Below are 20166 nucleotides of genomic sequence, written 5' to 3' on the forward strand. Positions count from 1 at the left end.
GGTCTCTCAAACCAAGAAAGTCATTCTCCATGAAGTAAGGAAAATAATTTTTCTATATCACAATACCCTACATCAATTCTACACTAAGACACATAGGGTGTGGGTTCTATATATATGAGTCTCATACCCAATGTGTCTTGGTGTAGGATTGATATAGGGTAATATGATGTAGGAATAACATATCTCTAAAATAATATGGGGGACCACGCCACAAAGGCTTTAGAAGAATGAAAGAGGAATGTAGGGGTGGTTTATAGGAGTAATTCTATATGTCATATAAATGCCCATCAAATAATGAGGTGGCTTTTAAAATCACAATTTGGCTTGTGATTGATCAAATTCATCATTTGATCAAATGGTGATTTTAAAAGCCACTTCATTATTTGATGAACACTTGATGGACATTTATATGACATGTAGAATTACTCAATTTATAGCATTACTCCTGTTACAAGGTTATTCGAATTTATAAAAAAAAAAAATTAGCTGTCTAAGAGGTTGTAGGTGCCAAATAAGGGTGAACAACGGAACTACCGGTTGTGGTTATCTCTTTATAATCGTAACCGGCTAACCACAACCAGTTTAGGTGGCTATTCACTTTTAAATAAGCTAAACGGTTGCGGTTAGTAACAACCGGCGGTTATGTGGTTATTAAAAACTGGTTACCATTTTTCATAAATTGTTGAATTCTTTCTTCTTCTTCTTTTTTTCATGTTATACGATTATTGAATATTTAAGTTATGACAAAAAAAAAAAAAAAAAAAAACCATAAAATATTATTATCTTAAAAAATGAGAGTGATGAGACGAGCATGGTGAAAGCCTCTTGGAAGGTGAAGATGGATGATGAGATTTGTACTGTTCATTGAGCACCAAATATCTGTGTTGTTTATCAATTTTTGAGGGATGAAAAGATTTTCAAGATTATTTATTTATTTATTTTTTGGCTGGGGGCAATACTATTTTAACGTAATAATGTTTTACATTTAATTGTGTATTGTTGAGATTTTTGCATTTTTGTATTAATAATTAAAGCAATTTTACTTACAAAAAATAAAATAATAATAATAATTAAAACGATTTCACCTTATCGTGGCTCTCCTTTAGCTAATCGTTGTCTCTCATGAACTTGAGAGTATCCAAAACTTGAGCCCTAGTTTTATTTACAAATAACATTCATTATTATTTAGAAGAAAATAAGAGAAAGTGAGGGAGGTAGTTAGGCAGGGAGCATTGCATTGAAAAATAAGAAGTAAATAAACGTAGATTTACGTTTTAATTATTTTTATTATATATATAAAATATAATAAATCGATTATCCGATTATTAACCAAAATTTTAAATTCTTATAACCGATAACCGATAACCGCAACCACCCTAGATGGTTACCCGGTTATGGTTATTGTAGTTATGTGGTTAGTAGTTGTTAACAATTATTAGCGGTTAATAACTGTTCCGCTTGTACACCCCTAGTTTCAAGGCTCGCTTGTTCTAGGCAACCTAAAATACAGGACTTACCTTCTTGAGATAAGTAGGCCTTGCAGTCACTCTCTCTTAGGTTAGCCAAATTTCTATAAAATTATAATAGCCACATAAAAGATAATCCTATCTTGCAAACATTGTTTTTACCTTCTAAATAAGATGGTAATGCAATTTTTGTTGGTCATTGTGTTTATTTTAGTCACAAACAGTTCTAAGGTTGGAAAGCTGAACCAACTCGATAAATTTGAAGGCCTAAATTGACAAATTTAAGTGGAGCCCTCTTTTATATTTAAACATTAATTTTTAGTTTATATATATTCATAAAATAAAAAGTAAAAAAAGAAAAAGAAATCCTTCTTCTCTCTCTTTGCTCTTAATTTTTCCAAACGACAAGTAGAATTCATCACTGTCACAAGACATTTAGTTTATGGGTTGGGTCTAAATCTGGGAAATCGAAATCCAAACATCCTTATGGGCCAGTCCATTTGAGTTGTCAACCATCCCAACGCCCCTCAAAAAACAGAGCACGCATCGAACTCCCTCCACCAAAGTCAACCATCACAACGCCCCCTCCAAAAACAGAGCAGAAACAGAGAACTTTGATGTAAGCTGAGCGTGTGGAGCCTTGAACATCAAGATGAAATCAGATACTTTGACATTATTTTTGGTAAATCTAGCGGGAATTATGGAGAGTGCTGATGAGACGTTGTTGCCAGCGGTGTATAAGGAGGTAGGGGCTGCTCTGCACACAGACCCAACTGGTTTGGGCTCGCTGACTCTGTTTCGATCCATAGTGCAGTCTTCTTGCTACCCACTAGGCGCTTACCTGGCTCTGCGTCACAACCGCGCTCACGTCATTGCCCTCGGCGCTTTTCTCTGGGCCGCTGCCACCTTCCTCGTCGCCATCTCTTCTACATTCTTCCAGGTATCTGTATGTAACTCTTTCTCCTGATTGTGTTGGGAGATTTTAAATTAGTAATGCTATTGGTATAGTTTAATGTCGTAGATTTTATTGTGCGTATGTTGGGGGGTTTTTAGACCTGTACCCATTTACTTTGTTGAGTTGGTTTAAGAAATGGGCAAGATGGGTTATTGAATCTTCAATAATATCTTGACTTTTGAGTGTATCTTGGATAGATTCAGAGATATTAGTAAAAAGTTAGATAGGGACTTTATCTCTAAGAAGTTAGATAGGGTTCTATCTAATTTTGACTGGATGAAGGCTTTCCCTAATACCTTTGTTGAGTTCTTAGATAGAGGTATTTCTGATCATTCCCCTGCTCTTATTTTGGTGGAACAGAATTCTAGTTTTGGTCCTAAGCCTTTTAAATTTTTCAATTTTTGGGCTGATCATAAGAATTTTCTAGATTGGGCGGCTGTAACAGAACCAATGTTCTGTTATGGATTTAGGAAAGAAAATGGAAAGGAAGAAAGAAGATTGAGAAGGAAAGAATGGATTTTTATTGAAGAAATGGCCTGTTCGAGAAGGCTACTCTCCTGCTTGGCATTCGAGGTGCCAAGAACCTCCAAGTTCTTACAGAACAGAATACAATCAGCATACCAAAATCATCCTATCCTCTCCCACTTATACAGCACAAGAACTAACAAGAAGCTAACTAACATAACTACTACTTCTAACTGCTACAACTACTAATGGCTAACCACATTTCCAGCTGCAGCTTGTATCTCCTTCAAGCCACCTGTACTGCTCCAATTGGTCTGTTACAGTGGCTGAGGGATGGAGGGTTCATGTGGAAGGTTTCTCCATGTTTCAGCTTTATGCTAAGTTGAAGGCTATCAAAACTATTCTTCAGGCTAAGAACTATGAGGTATTTGGTGGATTAAACCAGAGAGTGATTCGGGCTCGGTAGGATTTAGCTCATGCTCAATCTGGTTATATGCATTCTCATGGGAATGCAATGTGGCATAAGAAAGAGCAGGAGTGTTTACATGCCTATACCTCTTTAGTGACTGCTGAGGAGAACTTCTTGAAGCAGAAATCAAGAAATTAGTGGCTTAATCTTGGTGATGGAAATTCTGCTTTCTTTCATAAGGTTGTGAAGGTCAGAAATGCTTGTAACTTGGTTAAAGTGCTTAAAAATGATAATGGTGATAGCATTCAGGATGCCAAGCAGATTAAGGAGTTGGCTATTTCCTTTTATAGGAATCTTCTTGGGCATTCTTCCCATGTGTTTTCTCGGGTGAAGGCTTGTAGAGTTTCTCATCTCATCCAGAAGCATTTTTCTTCTGCTTGAGTTGCTGGTATGCAAGCTGAAGTTACTAGGGAAGAAATTAGGAAGACTATTTTTTCCATGAAGGCTAGTAAAGCTCCTGGCCCGGATGGGTTTTCAGCAGGTTTTTATCTTAAGTCTTGGCCTATTATTGGTGAAGAAGTGATGGATTCTATTTTGGAGTTTTTCCATTCTGGGAAACTTCTTAGGGAAGTTAATGCAACTATTATTACCTTAGTACCTAAGAAGAAAAATCCGACCTATATGGGAGATTATAGGCCGATGTCTTGCTGCAATTTGATCTATATGGTCATTACTAAAATTCTGGCCAATCGTCTTCTTCCGGGTCTGGATGATATCATTAGTTGTAACCAAGGTGCTTTTGTCCCTGGTAGGAGTATTGCTGAGAACATTTTATTGGCTCAAGAACTGGTTCATGATTACCATAAGAATAAAGGTTCTCCCCGGTGCACACTAAAGATAGATCTCATGAAGGCTTATGACTCGGTCAGTTGGGAATTGATCCTTCATTGTCTTAGTTGCTATGATGCTCCTCCTAGATATGTTGCTTGGGTGAAGGAATGCATCACTAGTCCGAGCTTCTCTATTGCTTTAAATGGCTCCTTAGTAGGCATATTCAGGGGAAGAAAGGGCTTAGGCAAGGGGATCCTATTTCCCCTTACCTTTTTGTCTTAGCTATGGAAATTTTGTCCCGGTTGCTGGCTGAGGCTACTATGGAGACAAATCCTTTTGGATTTCATCCTAAGTGTAGCTCTTTGAAGCCTACTCATTTGTGCTTTGCTGATGACCTTTTAATTTTTTCTAAAGCTAATATGGATTCTCTTGGTTCTATTAAGTCCATTCTAGCTGAATTTGAAAATTTTTCGGGTCTCAAAGCTAATCCTGCTAAAAGCACGTTTTTTTGGCTGGAGTGCCTATTGAAGAAAAGAATGCTATGCTTGAGTTGATGCAGATGTCCGAAGGTTCCCTCCCGGTTCGCTATTTAGGAGTTCCTCTCATTTCTAAGAGGCTCTCAGTGGCTGATTGTGAAGCTTTAGTTGCCAAAATATCAGGGAGAATTGATTCTTGGCTTGTTCGGCATCTTTCTTTTGCGGGTAGGCTTCAACTTCTATCTTCTGTTTTGTTCAGTATTCAAGTGTTTTGGGCTAGGGTTTTCATCCTCCCGAAAAAGGTGATAAGATTTTTTGAGCAAAAGTTTAATAGGTTCCTGTGGAATGGTGATGACACTAAAGCTAAAGCTAAGGTGTCTTGGGAGAAGATTTGTGTTCCTAATTCCGAAGGTGGGTTGGGGTTAAAAAGACTTGAATCCTGGAATCAAGCTGCAATGCTTAGGCATATTTGGAGTTTGTTTACACAGGCAGGTTCACTTTGGGTTGCTTGGGTTGAGAATAATCTGCTTAAGGGGAAGAGTTTCTGGCAGGTACCTTTCCCCACTTCTTGCTCTTGGAGCTGGAAGAAACTTCTTAAGCTAAAGGCAGTGGCTAAGGAGTTCATTCGGTTTTCAGTAGGTGATGGGAGTAGAATTTCTCTATGGTTTGATTGCTGGCATCCTAATGGAAGATTGATTGATAGATATGGATTTCGGCTTGTTTATGATGCTGGTAGCTGCTTGGAAGCTTGGGTGTCTTCAATAATTCGAAATGGAGATTGGTTCTAGCCAAACGCTCGGTCTGATATCTTGGTTGACATCCAGAGTAAACTTTCTGAAGTGGATATTGGAACAACTGATGTACCGATTTGGAACTTGCCTAGTGGTGTGTACAAGTGTTCCAAGACTTGGGATCAATTGAGGAACAGGCAACCGGAGGTCCCTTGGTCCAGAGTGATCTGGTTTCCTTTGGCTATCCCACGGCATGCATTTATGTTATGGTTAGCCTTTAAAAATTCTCTTGCAACAAAAGATAGAATGTTATCTTGGGGGTTCAATGGTGACTCTCTTTGCAGATTTTGTTTTGGGCATGAAGAGTGTATTGAACATTTGTTTTTTCATTGCGGATTTAGCTTGAGAATATGGAGGTAGTTGATGGCAGATTGTCTTGTTGCAAATCCGGTTGTGAGATGGGAACCATTAATGGAATGGAGTATTGGTAATCTTAGGGTGAAAAGTCTGAAGGCTATTTTGTGTAAACTTAGTCTTGCAGCTCTTGTGTATCATTTGTGGAAACAAAGGAATGATTTGTGTTTTGGGAACACACCACGGACGGAGGAACTCATCATTGCTCAGATCAGATGGCAAGTTAGTATGAGGATTCTGCATAAAGGGAAATTTCGAAGGACGGCTGAGAATGAAGCTTTGGCCTCTAGATGGAATGTAAAATCTGTCCTGTAGTTCTTTTCTTTGGCTTCCTTTGTTGATTTGTTTGTGTTGGTTGGTGTTTTCCTTAGGGAATTTGTTGATGTAATTCTGTAGTGTTGGTTGGTGCTTCCTTTTTAAGGAGCTGGGTTCCAGTCTTTACTGGAGTGTTGTATTGGATTGTGTTTGGTTTATAAAGCTTTTGTTCATCAAAAAAAAAAAAAAAAAAAAAATTAAAAATTAACTATTTATTTCACTTCTTGCTTTAGTACCTCAAAATAGTGCAATGCTGATTCAGCTGGATAATTTGTAACAGTTTGGGATCATTTGGCTAACTAGGTTGCAGTCTCCCGAGGTTTAACCGGAATCGGACTTGCCATTGTCATACCTTCTATTCAGTCCCTCATCGCCGACTCAACTGATGATAGCAGTCGTGGTACAGCTTTTGGATGGTTACATCTAACAGGAAACCTTGGCTCCATCATTGGTGGATTCTCTTCTGTTCTTGTAGCCTCAACAGTTGTCATGGGCATACCTGGTTGGAGAATCGCTTTTCTTGTGGTGGCGTTTGCAAGTGTCATTGTTGGCATATTGGTCCGTCTCTTTGCAAAGGATCCACTCTTTTCCAATACTCGAGTTATTCATAATCATAAGCATTTTTGGTCAGACTTTAAAGAGCTAATTCAAGAAGCAAAGTCAGTCATGAGAATCCCATCTTTTCAGATAATTGTGGCTCAAGGTGTTTCTGGATCATTACCTGGATCAGCTTTGACGTTCGCCCCCATGTGGCTGGAACTTATAGGCTTCTCCCATGGAAAAACGGCATTACTTTGGGGCATACTTTCAATTGGTTTTTCACTCGGAGGCCTGTTTGGTGGAAAGATGGGTGATATCCTTGCAAAACGCTTACCCAATTCGGGAAGAATTATTCTGTCGCAAATAAGCTCGGGTTCGGCTGTTCCTCTTGCTGCAATTTTGCTGCTAGTATTGCCTCATGATCCATCCACAGCATTCATGCATGGGCTGGTCTTATTCATTGTGGGATTTTTTGTATCCTGGAATGCTGCAGCAACTAACAAGTACGTATATACACTCGATCAATTATGTTTTACATTTTTAATCTTGAGAAACAATTGGATGGAGAAGAAAAAAATGGACTTGCTTGGAAGTGAAGAAACTCGATAACAATGAAATGAAAATAAAATACAAAAGATTTACAGGTAGTTCAATATTAGATACTTACATTCACACCCTACGAAAGAGCCCAAAAGGTCTTGCTCTTATTTCTTGATAATATTTTTGATACAAAAACTCTTATTTATAATTAATATCAAATCAAAATTGAATACAAAAAAAAAAAAAAAAAAAAAAAAAAAAAATATGATTACCTAAATGGTAGGAGATTGAGACACGGCAATATTCCTTTCTCTGAGGAACAAATTCTGCAGAAGATCAAGTGGGAAGTGAGAATTCGTTTAATGGGGAAAGGCAGGTTTAGGAGGACTAAGGGGAATGGGAAAATTTGCTGTAATTGGGGTATTGATCCCTAAATACTGGTATAGGATATTGAGGGCCTTTGAAGCTTGTTTCAAAGCCAGTTTTTCTGCTATTTCTGCAGAAATTGTGAAGGGGTTTAGTTTTGTTCTTATAAAATGGCCACTAATTCATCAAAAAAACAAAACAAGAGAAAAAAGAAAGAAAGAGAGAGGTAGGAGATTATAATCAAATCTAAAAGATTATTACCATCATATCTTAGTGGCATGAATTGTCAGATAAAAAAATATACTCCAAACAAGTAACATATTCTTGACAGACTTCTTTGATAGTATTTTTGATATGTAAACGGTGGACGCAGTCCCATATTTGCAGAGATAGTCCCTGAGAAGTCTCGTACGAGCATCTACGCTTTAGATCAAGCATTTGAGACCATACCAGCATCATTTGCTCCCACTGTAGTTGGCATTTTGGCACAGCATGTTTATGGTTATAAACTGATTCCGAAAGGGTCATTAAACGCCGCAGAGATTGAAACAGATAGACAAAATGCTGCATCGCTTGCCAAGGCACTCTACGCAGCCGTCGGCATCCCCATGGCAATCTGTTGCTTCATCTACTCCTTCCTATATTGTACATATCCAAGAGACCGTGAACGGGCAAGAATGAATGCATCGATAGAATCCGAAATGCAACGGCTAGAGGCAAATAGTAAAGTGGAAAAGAGCCTGGAGTTAGGTGACAATGATGAGAATTCAACTCTGCTTTCATCGTTTCATACTAATTTAAATATTTAAAATTAAATAATAACTAAAATGAAAATAGATTTGTAATTTTTTAATTTAAACTTTCACTTTGAAATTTATCTTTTATTTTTATTAAATATTTTCCTTGTTCAGTTTTACTTATACATCAATCACAAATTCATGGTATTTCCTCAAAAAAAATTAAAAAAAATAAAAAAAATAAAAAAAATAAAAAAAAATCCTGATTTAAGGAAGGTGATAGATTATTTGAGTTAGAATTCGTGTTTGGTAAACATTTGGGTTATAGGGTTTTAAACATATATATTGTAATAAAAAGTGACTAATATGATACAAAATATAAAGAAGTTTTGAATTTTATTTTGTAAGAAAAAGTGAAAATGTTAAAAAGTGATTAATGCGATATAAAAAGTAGAATGTTTTGAAATTGAGTTTTTTTCTGAATAAAAATTAAGTATTTTGGTTCGTGGACCCAAAATTACCATACTATGTCCAACAGGAAAGGATACTATGTTACTATACTAATGCTCTCCACCACTCTCTCATCCCCTCATATTCTCTTAAAGTTTACGTGGCTTAGTTTTCCAAACCAAAATATTATGAGGTACCACGCCAAATAGGCTTCAGGAGGATGAAAAAGAATGTAAGGGTGATTTATAGCATTACTCTTGTTACTAGACTGTTTGAATTTATAAAAAATTTAGGTGTCTAAGAGGTTGTAGGTACCCGGTAAAAGTATATAACTGGTTGTGGTTATTTCTTCATAATCGCAACCGTAACTAGTTTAGGCGGCTATTCACTTTTAAATAACCGCAACTAGTAATAACCGGCGGTGATGCGATTATTAAAAACTGATTACTATTTTTCATACATTGTTGATTTTTTTTTTTTTTCGGGTTATACAGTTATTGAATATTTAAGTTGTGATTAAAAAATAAAATAAAAAATTATTCTCTTAAAAAATGAAGGTGATGAGATGAGCATGGTGGAAACCTCCTAAAGGTGAAGATGGATGATGAAATTTATACCGTTCATCGAGCACTAAATGTCTGTGTTGTTTATCAATTTTTGAGGGACGAAAAGATTTTAAAGATTATTTTTTTGGGGGGCAGGGGGCAATACTATTTTAACATAATAATGTTGTACATTTAATTGTGTATTGTTGAGATTTTTGCGTTTTTATATTAATTATTAAAGCGATTTTACTTACAAAAAAAAATAATAATAAATAATTAAAGCTATTTCACCTTATCGTGGCTCTCTTTTAGCTAATCGTCGTCCCTCATGAACATGAGAGTATCCAAAACTTGAGCCATGGTTTTATTTACAAACAATATTCATTATTATTTAGAAGAAAATAAGAGAAAGTGGGGGAGGCAACCAGGCAGGGAGCATTGCGTTGAAACTTGAAAAATAAGAAGTAAAGAAACCTACATTTAAGTTTAAATTATTTTTAATTTTTAATATATATATATATATATATATATATATATATATATATATATATATATATATATATATATATATATATATATATATATATATATATATAAAGTATAATAAACCGGTTATTAACCAAATTTCTAAATTCTTATAATCGGCAAATGCAATCACCCTGGGCGGTTATTAGCGGTTAATAACTACTCTACTTGTATACTTCTAGTTGTAGGGCTCACTTGTTCTAGGCAACCTAAAATACAGGATTCACCTGCATCAAACAAATAAGCCTTGCAGCCCCTCTTTCTTAAGCTGCCCAAATTTCTATAAAATTGGAATAGCTATATTAGAGATAATCTTAATCCTATCTAGCAACGTTGTTTTTACCTTCTAAATAAGATGGTAATACAGGTTTTTTTTTTTTTTTTTTTTTTTTTGAAACCAGATGGTAATGCAGTTTTTGTTTGTCATTATGTTTATTTTAGTCACAAACGGTTCTAAAGTTGAAAAGCTGGACCGACTCGAAAGATTTGAAGGCTTAAGTTGACAAATTTAAGTGGAGCCCTCTTTTATATTTAAACATTAATTTTTAGTTTTTGTTATATATATATATATAAATCCTTCTCTCTTTGCTCTTAATTTTTCCAAATGACAAGTAGAATTCATTACTGTCACAAGACATTTAATTCCAACTAATGATATATTTTGTGTTAAGTTATATATAATTTTTTTTTTATGTAAAATTTAAAACGAAATTTACTTTATTCTAAACATTATTTTAATGAACAGAACTTAGTTGACATATTTGTTTTAAGTTAAAGATGAAACTGCAAGCTTAGTTACTCTTTTAGAAGTGCCATTAATATGACTTCTCATTTTTCTCCTCTAAAGTTTCAATATTTTAGATTGAATTTGAAATTATTATTTATATCATAACTAGGGCCTCAAAAGTTGTTTATATATATATATATATATATATATATATATATATATATATATATATATATATATGAAAAATGATTCTCTTACAACTCCCATACAACCCCCTCTCACATTGTGTGGGAGGAGTTGTGAGAGAATCACTTTCTTATATATATTATACATAAATTGAACTTAATTATACTATTGCTATTAAACGAGTGACTAATTCGCCTAATCAATGAGCCGACCTTACTGGAAAGTAAGGAGTAAGGGCACAATATTATTACGGGAATAACTTCAATTCGGTCGTGGCAGAAACTAGGCTTTGTTTGCCTACCAATGAGAAGTTGAGACGTAATCCTGGAGCAAGAAAATCAAATGCATGAAAAACTTCTTATTTCTTTGCAGTGAAATGAAGAAATCGAGGGAGAGAGATGGGTGTCTTCATGCTGGAAACCCAACCTCGACCACCGACGATTAACCCCGACCCAAACAACCAAACTGGTGTAGCCTAGGTGGAAGCCGCGCCATCACGTGGCCGACTCGGGTTCGACCCCGACCACATCGCCGTTCCCCATCTCTAGTTGAACCAGAATGTAGAGAGCACCAAATCATCGAATCAGATGTGATCACCGAAAACCACTAGAGGAACGAGAGGGGAGAACAACCAGTGAGAGGGAGAGATCCCGGGAGAGGACGAGGCTTAGGCCGGATCTTTGTTGATGGTGTCGGGAGGTCACGGGGAAGAGGATCTGGAGGCTTGCCAGTGGTCGCCAAGACTCTATGACCGGATCTCTGTGGTTGGAGGACCAGTCGTCCAGCGACGGGGAAGAAGCAGTTGGCTAATTAGTTGACGAGCTTCATTTTTTTTTTTCATGTTTTTTTTTTTTATGAATTTGGTGTGATCGGGTGTTTTCAACTTATATTGTGATGTGTTCTGGTGTATTAAAATGACGTGGCTTGTTATTATTGGTGAGCATAAACCCATTTTCTTTGCCATAACCGTAGAGAAGGGACACTCTATTATTACACTTGTTCTTTTCTTGGGTAACTAAGAACCCCATAAGCTTATACGGGTTGGGTCTAAATCTGGGAAATCGAAATCCAAACAACCTTATGGGCCGGTCCATTTGAAGCTGTCAACCATCCCAACGCCCCTAAAAAACAGAGCACGCATCGAACTCCCTCCAGCAAAGTCAACCATCACAACTCCCCTCCAAAAACAGAGCAGAAACAGAGGACTTTGATGTAAGCTGAGAGTGTGGAGCCTTGAACATCAAGATGAAATCAGATACTTTGACATTATTTTTGGTAAATCTAGCAAGCATTATGGAGAAAGCTGATGAGAAGTTGTTGCCAGCGGTGTATAAGGAGGTAGGGGCTGCTCTGCAGACAGACCCAACTGGTTTGGGCTCGCTGACTCTGTTCCGATCCATAGTGCAGTCTTCTTGCTACCCATTAGCCGCTTACCTGGCTCTGCGTCACAACCGCGCTCACGTCATTGCCCTCGGCGTTTTTCTCTGGGCTGCTGCCACCTTCCTCGTCGCCATCTCTTCTACATTCTTCCAGGTATCATATGTAACTCTTTCTCCTGCTTGTGTTTATTGCGTTGGGAGATTTTAAATCAGTGAATGTTATTGGTATGGTAAAAATGATGTAGGTTTTCTTGTGCGTATGTTGGGGGTCTGTAGATCTGTATCCATCTACTTTGTTGAGTTGGTTTAAGAAATGGGCAAGAGGGTATCTTGGACAGATTCAGAGGTATTAGGAAGAAAAAAAAATGTTAAAGCACAACTCCATTCAAAGCAGAGTTCTATAGTGAAGACGGTTAAAGTTTCAACTTACGGTGTTAATGACAAACATTCCAATGAAGACAATGAAAAGACCTTTCATAGAATTTTTAAAGTTGAAGATACTGATTAATATGTTAGAATATGTATAGTTAGATAGAAAATGAATAGTTGTAACCCTTCATTATTAATGTAGAAGTTGTAAAGTTGTATAGTGGTTATAAAACACTTAAAACTAGATCTTGACCATTGAAAAAATTATAGCACCTGTTGTGGTTTTTTTTACAGCACTTAAGCCAAATCCGGTTATAAATACCAATATATGGATCCCTCAATTAATAGGGAGAAATATTCTGAATTCACATTTCTTACAAAAATTATTCACGTATTTGTTTCATTTCTTGCTTTAGTGCCTCAAAATAGGCATTGCTTATTGCTGCATAATTTGTTACAGATTGGGATCATTTGGCTAATTAGGTTGCAGCCTCACGAGGTTTAACCGGAATCGGAGTTGCCATTGTCATACCTTCTATTCAGTCCCTCATCGCCGACTCAACTGATGATAGCAATCGTGGTACAGCTTTTGGATGGTTACATCTAACGGGACACCTTGGCTCCATCATTGGTGGATTCTCTTCTGTTCTTGTAGCCTCAACATCTGTCATGGGCATACCTGGTTGGAGAATTGCTTTTCTTATGGTGGCGTTTGTAAGTGTCATTGTTGGCATATTGGTCCGCCTCTTTGCAAAGGATCCACGCTTTTCCAAGACTCGAGTTATTCATAATCATAAGCATTTTTGGTCAGACGTAAAAGAGCTAATTCAAGAAGCAAAGTCAGTCATGAGAATCCCATCTTTTCAGATAATTGTGGCTCAAGGTGTTTTTGGATCATTACCTGGATCAGCTTTGTCGTTCGCCCCCATGTGGCTGGAACTTATAGGCTTCTCCCATGGAAAAACGGCATTACTTTGGAGCATACTTTCAATTGGTTTTTCACTTGGAGGCCTGTTTGGTGGAAAGATGGGTGATATCCTTGCAAAACGCTTACCCAATTCTGGAAGAATTATTCTGTCGCAAATAAGCTCGGGTTCTGCTGTTCTTCTTGCTGCAATTTTGCTGCTAGTATTGCCTCGTGATCCATCCACATTATTCATGCATGGGCTGGTCTTTTTCATTGTTGGATTCTTTGTATCCTGGGATGCTGCAGCAACTAACAAGTACGTATATATACTCGATCAATTATGTTTTGCTTTTTTAATCTTGAGAAACAAATGGATGGTTCGATATTAGATACTTACATGCACTCCTACAAAAGACAAAAGAATCTTATTTATAGATAATATCAAATCAAATTTAAATACAGAAAGACATGATTACCTAAAAGGTAGGACATTGAGACACAGCAATATCGAGGGCCTTTGAAGCTTGTTTCAAAGCCAGTTTTTCTGCTATTTCTGCATAAATTGTAAAGGGGTTTAGTTTTGTTCTTATAAAATGGCTACTGATTCATCAGAAAAAAAAAAGAAAAAAAAAAGAAAAAAAAAAAAAGAAAAAAAAAAGAAAGAGAGGTAGGAGATTATAATCAAATCTAGAAGATTATTACCATCATATATCAGTGGCATGAATTGTCAGATAAAAAAACATACTCTAAACAAGTAGACATATTCTTGACAGACTTCTTTGATAGTGTTTTTGAGATGTAAACGGTGGACACAGTCCCATATTGGCAGAGATAGTCCCAAAGAAGTCTCGTACGAGCATCTACGCTTTGGATCGAGCATTTGAGGCCATACCAGCGTCATTTGCTCCCACCGTAGTTGGTATTTTGGCGCAGAATGTTTATGGTTATAAGCCGATTCCGAAAGGGTCATCAAACGCTGCAGAGATTGAAACAGATAGACAAAATGCTGCATCGCTCGCCAAGGCACTCTACGCAGGCGTCGGCATTCCCAGGGCAATCTGTTGCGTCATCTACTCCTTCCTATATTGTACATATCCAAGAGACCGTGAACGTGCGAGAATGAATACGATACGTTGATAGAATCTGAAATGCAACGGCTGGAGGCAGATAGTGAAGTGGAAAAGAGCCCTGAGTTGGGTGATAATGATGAGAATTCAACTCTGCTTCATATTAGATAAAATTCTCAAGTCTGGGTGAACAATAAAGTTAAATAATAAAATTTGTATAATTCATCTTCATAAGGAATCCAGATGCACTTGTTCAAAAAGATTTGGCATAAATTTTACTACTGTGCATAAAAAGTAAAATGAAGCTCTGGTTTCAGAGTGGATTTGTACATGCAGAAATGGGGTTCGTGTAAATGTTAGGGGAGTGTCAATGATTATTATAATTGACACTTATGTTTTGCCCTACCAATATTTACATTCGCAGAATTCGAATTATTTTTATTTTTAGATAAATTTGCTAAATTAGTCATGTGGTTAGATGTGCTGACAAATAACTATTAAGAGTTTCAAAAGTCGGTGCAAATTTTGACTTTTTTTTAACGGTTCATGAAATTACAAATTTATTCTCAAAAACTTTAAAATAATAATAATAATAACAAAAAAAATAAAGAACTAGCGGTCTTTGGGGTCGATTGGCCACCTCCTCTGGGTGGCCTGTCGAAAAAATGGCCAAAATTCATACGAAATGAGTTAGTTGTTTCACAAGCGTACCCCGTAGAGTTATTTGTTACTTTTAAAAGAGTAAGGCTACTATTTATATTTAGGGAAAATTATAACTTAGCACTTCAAACTATCAGCCGTTTTATGGATAGCCCTCCAAACTATGAACGCTTGGACTTTAGCCTTCCAAACTACCAAAACGTTTGAAAAATGCCCATTTTGACGAAATATGCTTATAATATCCCATGTCATTTTTTTTTAATTAAAAAAAAAATCTAAAAAAAAATAAAGAAAATGAGTTTTTGGGTGCAGCCACCCTGCTTAGGGAGGGGGTGGCCAGCGAGCCACCCCCAGAGGTGGCCGACACCACCTCAGGCGCAGCCACCCCTATCCCATTTTCATAAAATTTTACTCTTTTTTTAGTTTTATATTTTATTTTTATTATTTTTTAATTAGAAAATGACACATGGCAGGGGTATTATGAGCATATTTTGTCAAAATTTGTCTTTTTCAAACATTTTAGTAGTTTGGGGGGGCCAAAGTTCAAGCATTTGTTGTAATACCCAAAGAGTTTATTAGGTGAACTAATAATATTTTAGTATTTATAATAATTTTAAGTCAAATTAAATATATTTGATGTCTAATTTTATTTCATCAGTTTGAACTAAAAAGTGGACAGTTGGAACTAAGCTAAAAGAAAAATGCATTTTTGAAACTTTGGAAGCTTTTAAAAATTGTAAAATAAACAAATATATAAAATATATCTTTAAGAAGTATATATATATAACTAGCATTCATGAGAACACTAGAACCTTCATTGAATTTGTGAGGTGCATTAGCATGTACATAGGCATAAAAATAATATTAAAAGGATAATAATAATAATCTAGTAACTCCAGATTAATAATAATCTGTAGCTTGTTCAAGCATGTTCCAGGTTGGTCCATCGCTTGAAAGGGGTTGTACGTACGTAGTTCAGCATGACCTAAAACATTCTTTGAGATATTGAATCACACTTTTCCCAACAATTTAGGCATTATATCAACATAATTTATATTATAATAATTAGAATTGACATAAATTAAGGATAAAAGAATTTATACTTAGCAATTTCACTTCAAGTAGCTCCAAAGTTTTTTCACTATTCTAAATATTTATCTCTTTTTCTTTTATTTTTCTATTGCACGTATATAGTGAAATAGTTCGGAAGACTATCTGTAAAATGACTAGTCATTTGGGGATTAAATTATAATTTTCTCTTATATTTATTTATCATACTAATTTTATATTTATTGACTTATAAGTTATAATGTCTTTTATTTTTTTTATTTTTTATTTTAAATCAACTTATAATGTTTTAAGTAGCTTCTATGTTAATTACATAAAAAAACAAAAGAGAAAAATCATTTAAAATAAAACATAAATCAATATGAAATGAATAAAAAAAATAGCGGGCCGTTTGGTAAAAGAATTTTGTTTGAATTTTTTTTGACATTATTCAAATTTACGAACCGCTTACTCTGGGGTGGGCCGCCACCAACTTCTGCGTTGGCATCTCCTCCACCTTCTTCCAGGTACCTCTGTAATGGCGCCAGTTTTATTATTGTAGCATGTGCGTAAGGGCATGTGCGTAAAGATGAGTTCGACTTCCGATGTCCCACGTCGATTTAGAGAAGATTATCCTATAATCTCTACGATTTTAAAGAAATTATAGATTTTTTAATTACAATTTGAGAATAATTGTAGTGATCCTCATCTGAGTCATGACCCTTCGCCATTGCAACAGCCAACTCCCACTCCCCTGCTCTAGAGTCTAGACGACTAGACCCCTCTGCAACTAAAAAGTCAAACCCAGGTCCTCTCCCTCTATGAAGCATAGGAAGACAGAGGAGTGTGAGTGATCCAGATTAGCTTGAAATGAAATCAGAGACAGTGACGTTGGTGCTGGTGAATCTGGCAGGTATAATGGAGAGCGCCGACGAGGCACTGTTACCTGGAGTGTACAAGGAGGTAGGGGAAGCTCTGCACACCGACCCAACTGGGTTGGGCTCACTCACTTTGTTCCGATCCATAGTGCAGTCCTCTTGTTACCCACTTGCCGCTTACCTGGCTATGCGTCACAACCGTGCCCACGTCATTTCTCTCGGCGCTTTTCTCTGGGCTGCCGCCACCTTTCTCGTTGCCATCTCTTCCACCTTCTTTCAGGTACCTATTATTCCATCCATACAACTTTTTCTTCTTTGCTCGTGTTTAAATATGTGAGCTTTTTGAACTTTCTTCTTTATTTTTTTTGTTTCTTTGTTATTTCTATCTAAAACTGGATGCTGTGATATGGTTGAGTTGAAAATGGATGGCATATGAATATTATAAATTTTGGGTTATGTTCATGTTAACATGTACAGATCTATGTTCATGTAGTGGATAAACCAATCAATGTTATTTCTGGTCAGTTTTCTATTTGTTTGCCTTTTGACGGTTTTAGTTAAAACTTAAAAGGATATTCATGATTGCTAAAATGTTATTTCACATTGAGTAAAGATTAAAATTTTGGTGGATGAAAGATCGATAGTATGCCTTGCAACTTTACCTAGCCATGCTACAGTAGTGGCTAATAATGAATGCCCAAATGCCATAATGCCTTGATATGGATTTTTGTAATCCTATGATTATATTGTGAAAGAGAAACTATGTGCATACCACAAGAGCTAAACTATATTGTGAAAGGAATGGTTAGAAATTAGGACAAGGGAAATGATGTTGAAGCTTTGAGAAGCTAAACAAACTTTGAAATATGTCCGAGTTTTAAACAAACTTCAATAGTTGCATTTGTTGCTCTAGCATTTTCTGCAGCAGAGTCTAACATTTTAAATTATTTGATTAATTAGGTGGCAGTCTCACGAGGTTTAAATGGAATTGGACTTGCCATAGTAATACCAGCCATTCAGTCCCTTGTTGCGGACTCAACCGATGAAAGCAACCGTGGTTTGGCTTTCGGATGGCTACAACTGACAGGAAACCTGGGATCCATCATTGGTGGGTCGTTTGCTGTCCTTTTGGCCTCAACCTCTGTCATGGGTATATCTGGTTGGAGAATTGCTTTTCATCTGGTTGGAATCATAAGTGTCATAGTTGGTATTTTAGTCCGCCTATTCGCAAATGATCCACATTTTTCTGATAGCAATAGTATGGCTAGAAATCGAGTTCATAAGCCTTTCTGTGCAGATTTTAAGGATCTAATTAATGAAGCAAAATCAGTTATTAGAATCACATCTTTCCAGGTAATTGTGGCTCAAGGTGTTTCTGGATCATTTGCCGGGGCAGCTTGGGCGTTTACCCCTATGTGGTTGGAACTTGTAGGTTTCTCCCATGAAAAAACAGCATTCCTTCGGACCATACTAGTGATTGGCGTTTCACTTGGAGGTCTGTTTGGTGGATGGATGGGGGATATCATTGCAAAACGTTTACCCAATTCTGGAAGAACAATTCTGTCACAGATAACCACGGGTGTTGCCATTCCTTTAACAGCAGTTTTGCTACTAGTATTGCCTGATGATCCATCCACGGCATTCATGCATGGACTGGTTTTGTTCATTACTGGATTTTGCACATCCTGGGCTGCTCCTGCAACTAACAAGTATGTCTACTTAATCATGTTCTCTGCACATCCTCTCTTTCTAGTGTTTTAGTATCTTCAAATTGTTTGTGATAGTGTTAATTATTCAGGGAAGAGTAGATTGTTTTAATGTTAGTCATGGATGTATGTGTGACATCCCACATCGCCTGGATTTGAAAATAAGGATGTGCTTATATATATATATCTATATATACACATTTTAAAGCTGTGATGGAACCTATCAGAACTCTACACTGAAACGTGCTTATAGTATGGATAGCTATAAGAGAGCAGCCAAATTCAATTTTCTTTTCCTTTTCACTACTATTTTCATTGATATGTATGTAAAAGGTGTACAGTCCAATATTTGCAGAGATAGTCCCAGAGAAGTCTCGTACAAGCGTCTATGCTTTGGATTCATCATTTGAGTCCATGCTGGCATCATTTGCTCCTGCTGTAGTTGGGATTTTGGCTCAGCACGTCTTTGGTTATAAACCAGATGTGAAAGGATCTTCAAACTCTATAGAAATCGGGACAGATAGAGAGAATGCAGCATCACTTGCAAAGGCACTCTACTTAACAATGAGCATTCCAACGGCGATTTGTTGCTTCGTCTACTCGTTCCTCCATTGCACATACCCAAGAGACCGTGAACGGGCAAGAATGGATGCACTGATAGTATCAGAAATGCACAAATTGGACGCTCAGCACTTTCCTTCGAGTGACATTGACATTGATTATGAATGGGAGGAGGGCCATGGTTTGAATGATATTGATAACAAGTTGTCTCTGCTTTCCCATCAGCAAACATTCACAAACCTGGAAGAACAATGATCCTGCCGAGCGGGATCTGAATTCTGTAAACCTTTTACTCTGAACCAACATATAAACCAAAAAAGAAAAGAAAAAAGATTCATTTAAATGCTTTTCCAAAGTTGGTATCTGCTTAGAAGTGTGAACCAAAATGATTTTTTTGATGATCATGCCATTTTTAGTTGCTCAGTCTCATAAATTTGTTTGGGAGATGAGTACGTCTCTCCCAGCATCTTCACTTGTATTGTTTGTCTTTGCTATGGATTCTTTTTTGTAATCTCAATCTCATTGTTATGTAGTTATTTAATATTTTACGTCCTTGTTAATATCTTGGTGCAGTTGAAATAAATTGAATGGGAAATCTACTAAATTTGTGAAGACATTAATGGGAAGTGGGTCTTCTCCCGTTTAAATGAACTGAGGAGTAGTTAGTTCCTTATAATTTAACGGATTAAAATATCCTTACACTATAAGGAATTGAATACTCTCTGATCGAAGAGGATTTTGTTCCATTAATGGGAGGCTTCATATGCATTACAGTATTACACTTTCGTACAAGTTGAATTGTTGTTCATTGAATTTCGTACCTAAATAACACCTAGAGCCTAGAAGGGTGACTATTTGTTTTCTTGGTAGTCACAATAAATTGAAAATTAACAATCACACGCAATATTGCCAAA

The 20166-nt window shown here is 36.4% G+C and overlaps 2 protein-coding genes and 1 pseudogene across 3 annotated transcripts; all 3 read left to right on the forward strand.

Moving 5' to 3' along the window:
- Positions 1-1997: 1997 nt before the first annotated feature.
- On the forward strand, positions 1998-8424 carry LOC133857699 (uncharacterized). The gene is made up of 3 exons (XM_062293018.1): positions 1998-2406; positions 6366-7105; positions 7882-8424. The coding sequence occupies exons 1-3, from the start codon at positions 2119-2121 to the stop codon at positions 8315-8317; spliced, it is 1464 nt and encodes a 487-aa protein (XP_062149002.1). The 5' UTR covers positions 1998-2118; the 3' UTR covers positions 8318-8424.
- Positions 8425-11807: 3383 nt separating this feature from the next.
- LOC133856667 (uncharacterized) lies at positions 11808-14805 on the forward strand (annotated as a pseudogene).
- Positions 14806-16842: 2037 nt separating this feature from the next.
- On the forward strand, positions 16843-19788 carry LOC133856634 (uncharacterized). Of its 2 annotated transcripts, none has more exons than XM_062291695.1 (3): positions 16843-17265; positions 17946-18694; positions 19047-19240. In XM_062291695.1, the coding sequence occupies exons 1-3, from the start codon at positions 16978-16980 to the stop codon at positions 19099-19101; spliced, it is 1092 nt and encodes a 363-aa protein (XP_062147679.1). In that variant the 5' UTR covers positions 16843-16977; the 3' UTR covers positions 19102-19240. The 2 variants fall into 2 exon arrangements, with proteins under 2 accessions (XP_062147679.1, XP_062147678.1); XM_062291694.1 differs by having other exon boundaries at positions 16846-17265; positions 19033-19788.
- Positions 19789-20166: the final 378 nt, after the last annotated feature.

This window comes from Alnus glutinosa, chromosome 14 (genome assembly GCF_958979055.1).
Source record: "Alnus glutinosa chromosome 14, dhAlnGlut1.1, whole genome shotgun sequence".
NCBI lineage: Eukaryota > Viridiplantae > Streptophyta > Magnoliopsida > Fagales > Betulaceae > Alnus > Alnus glutinosa.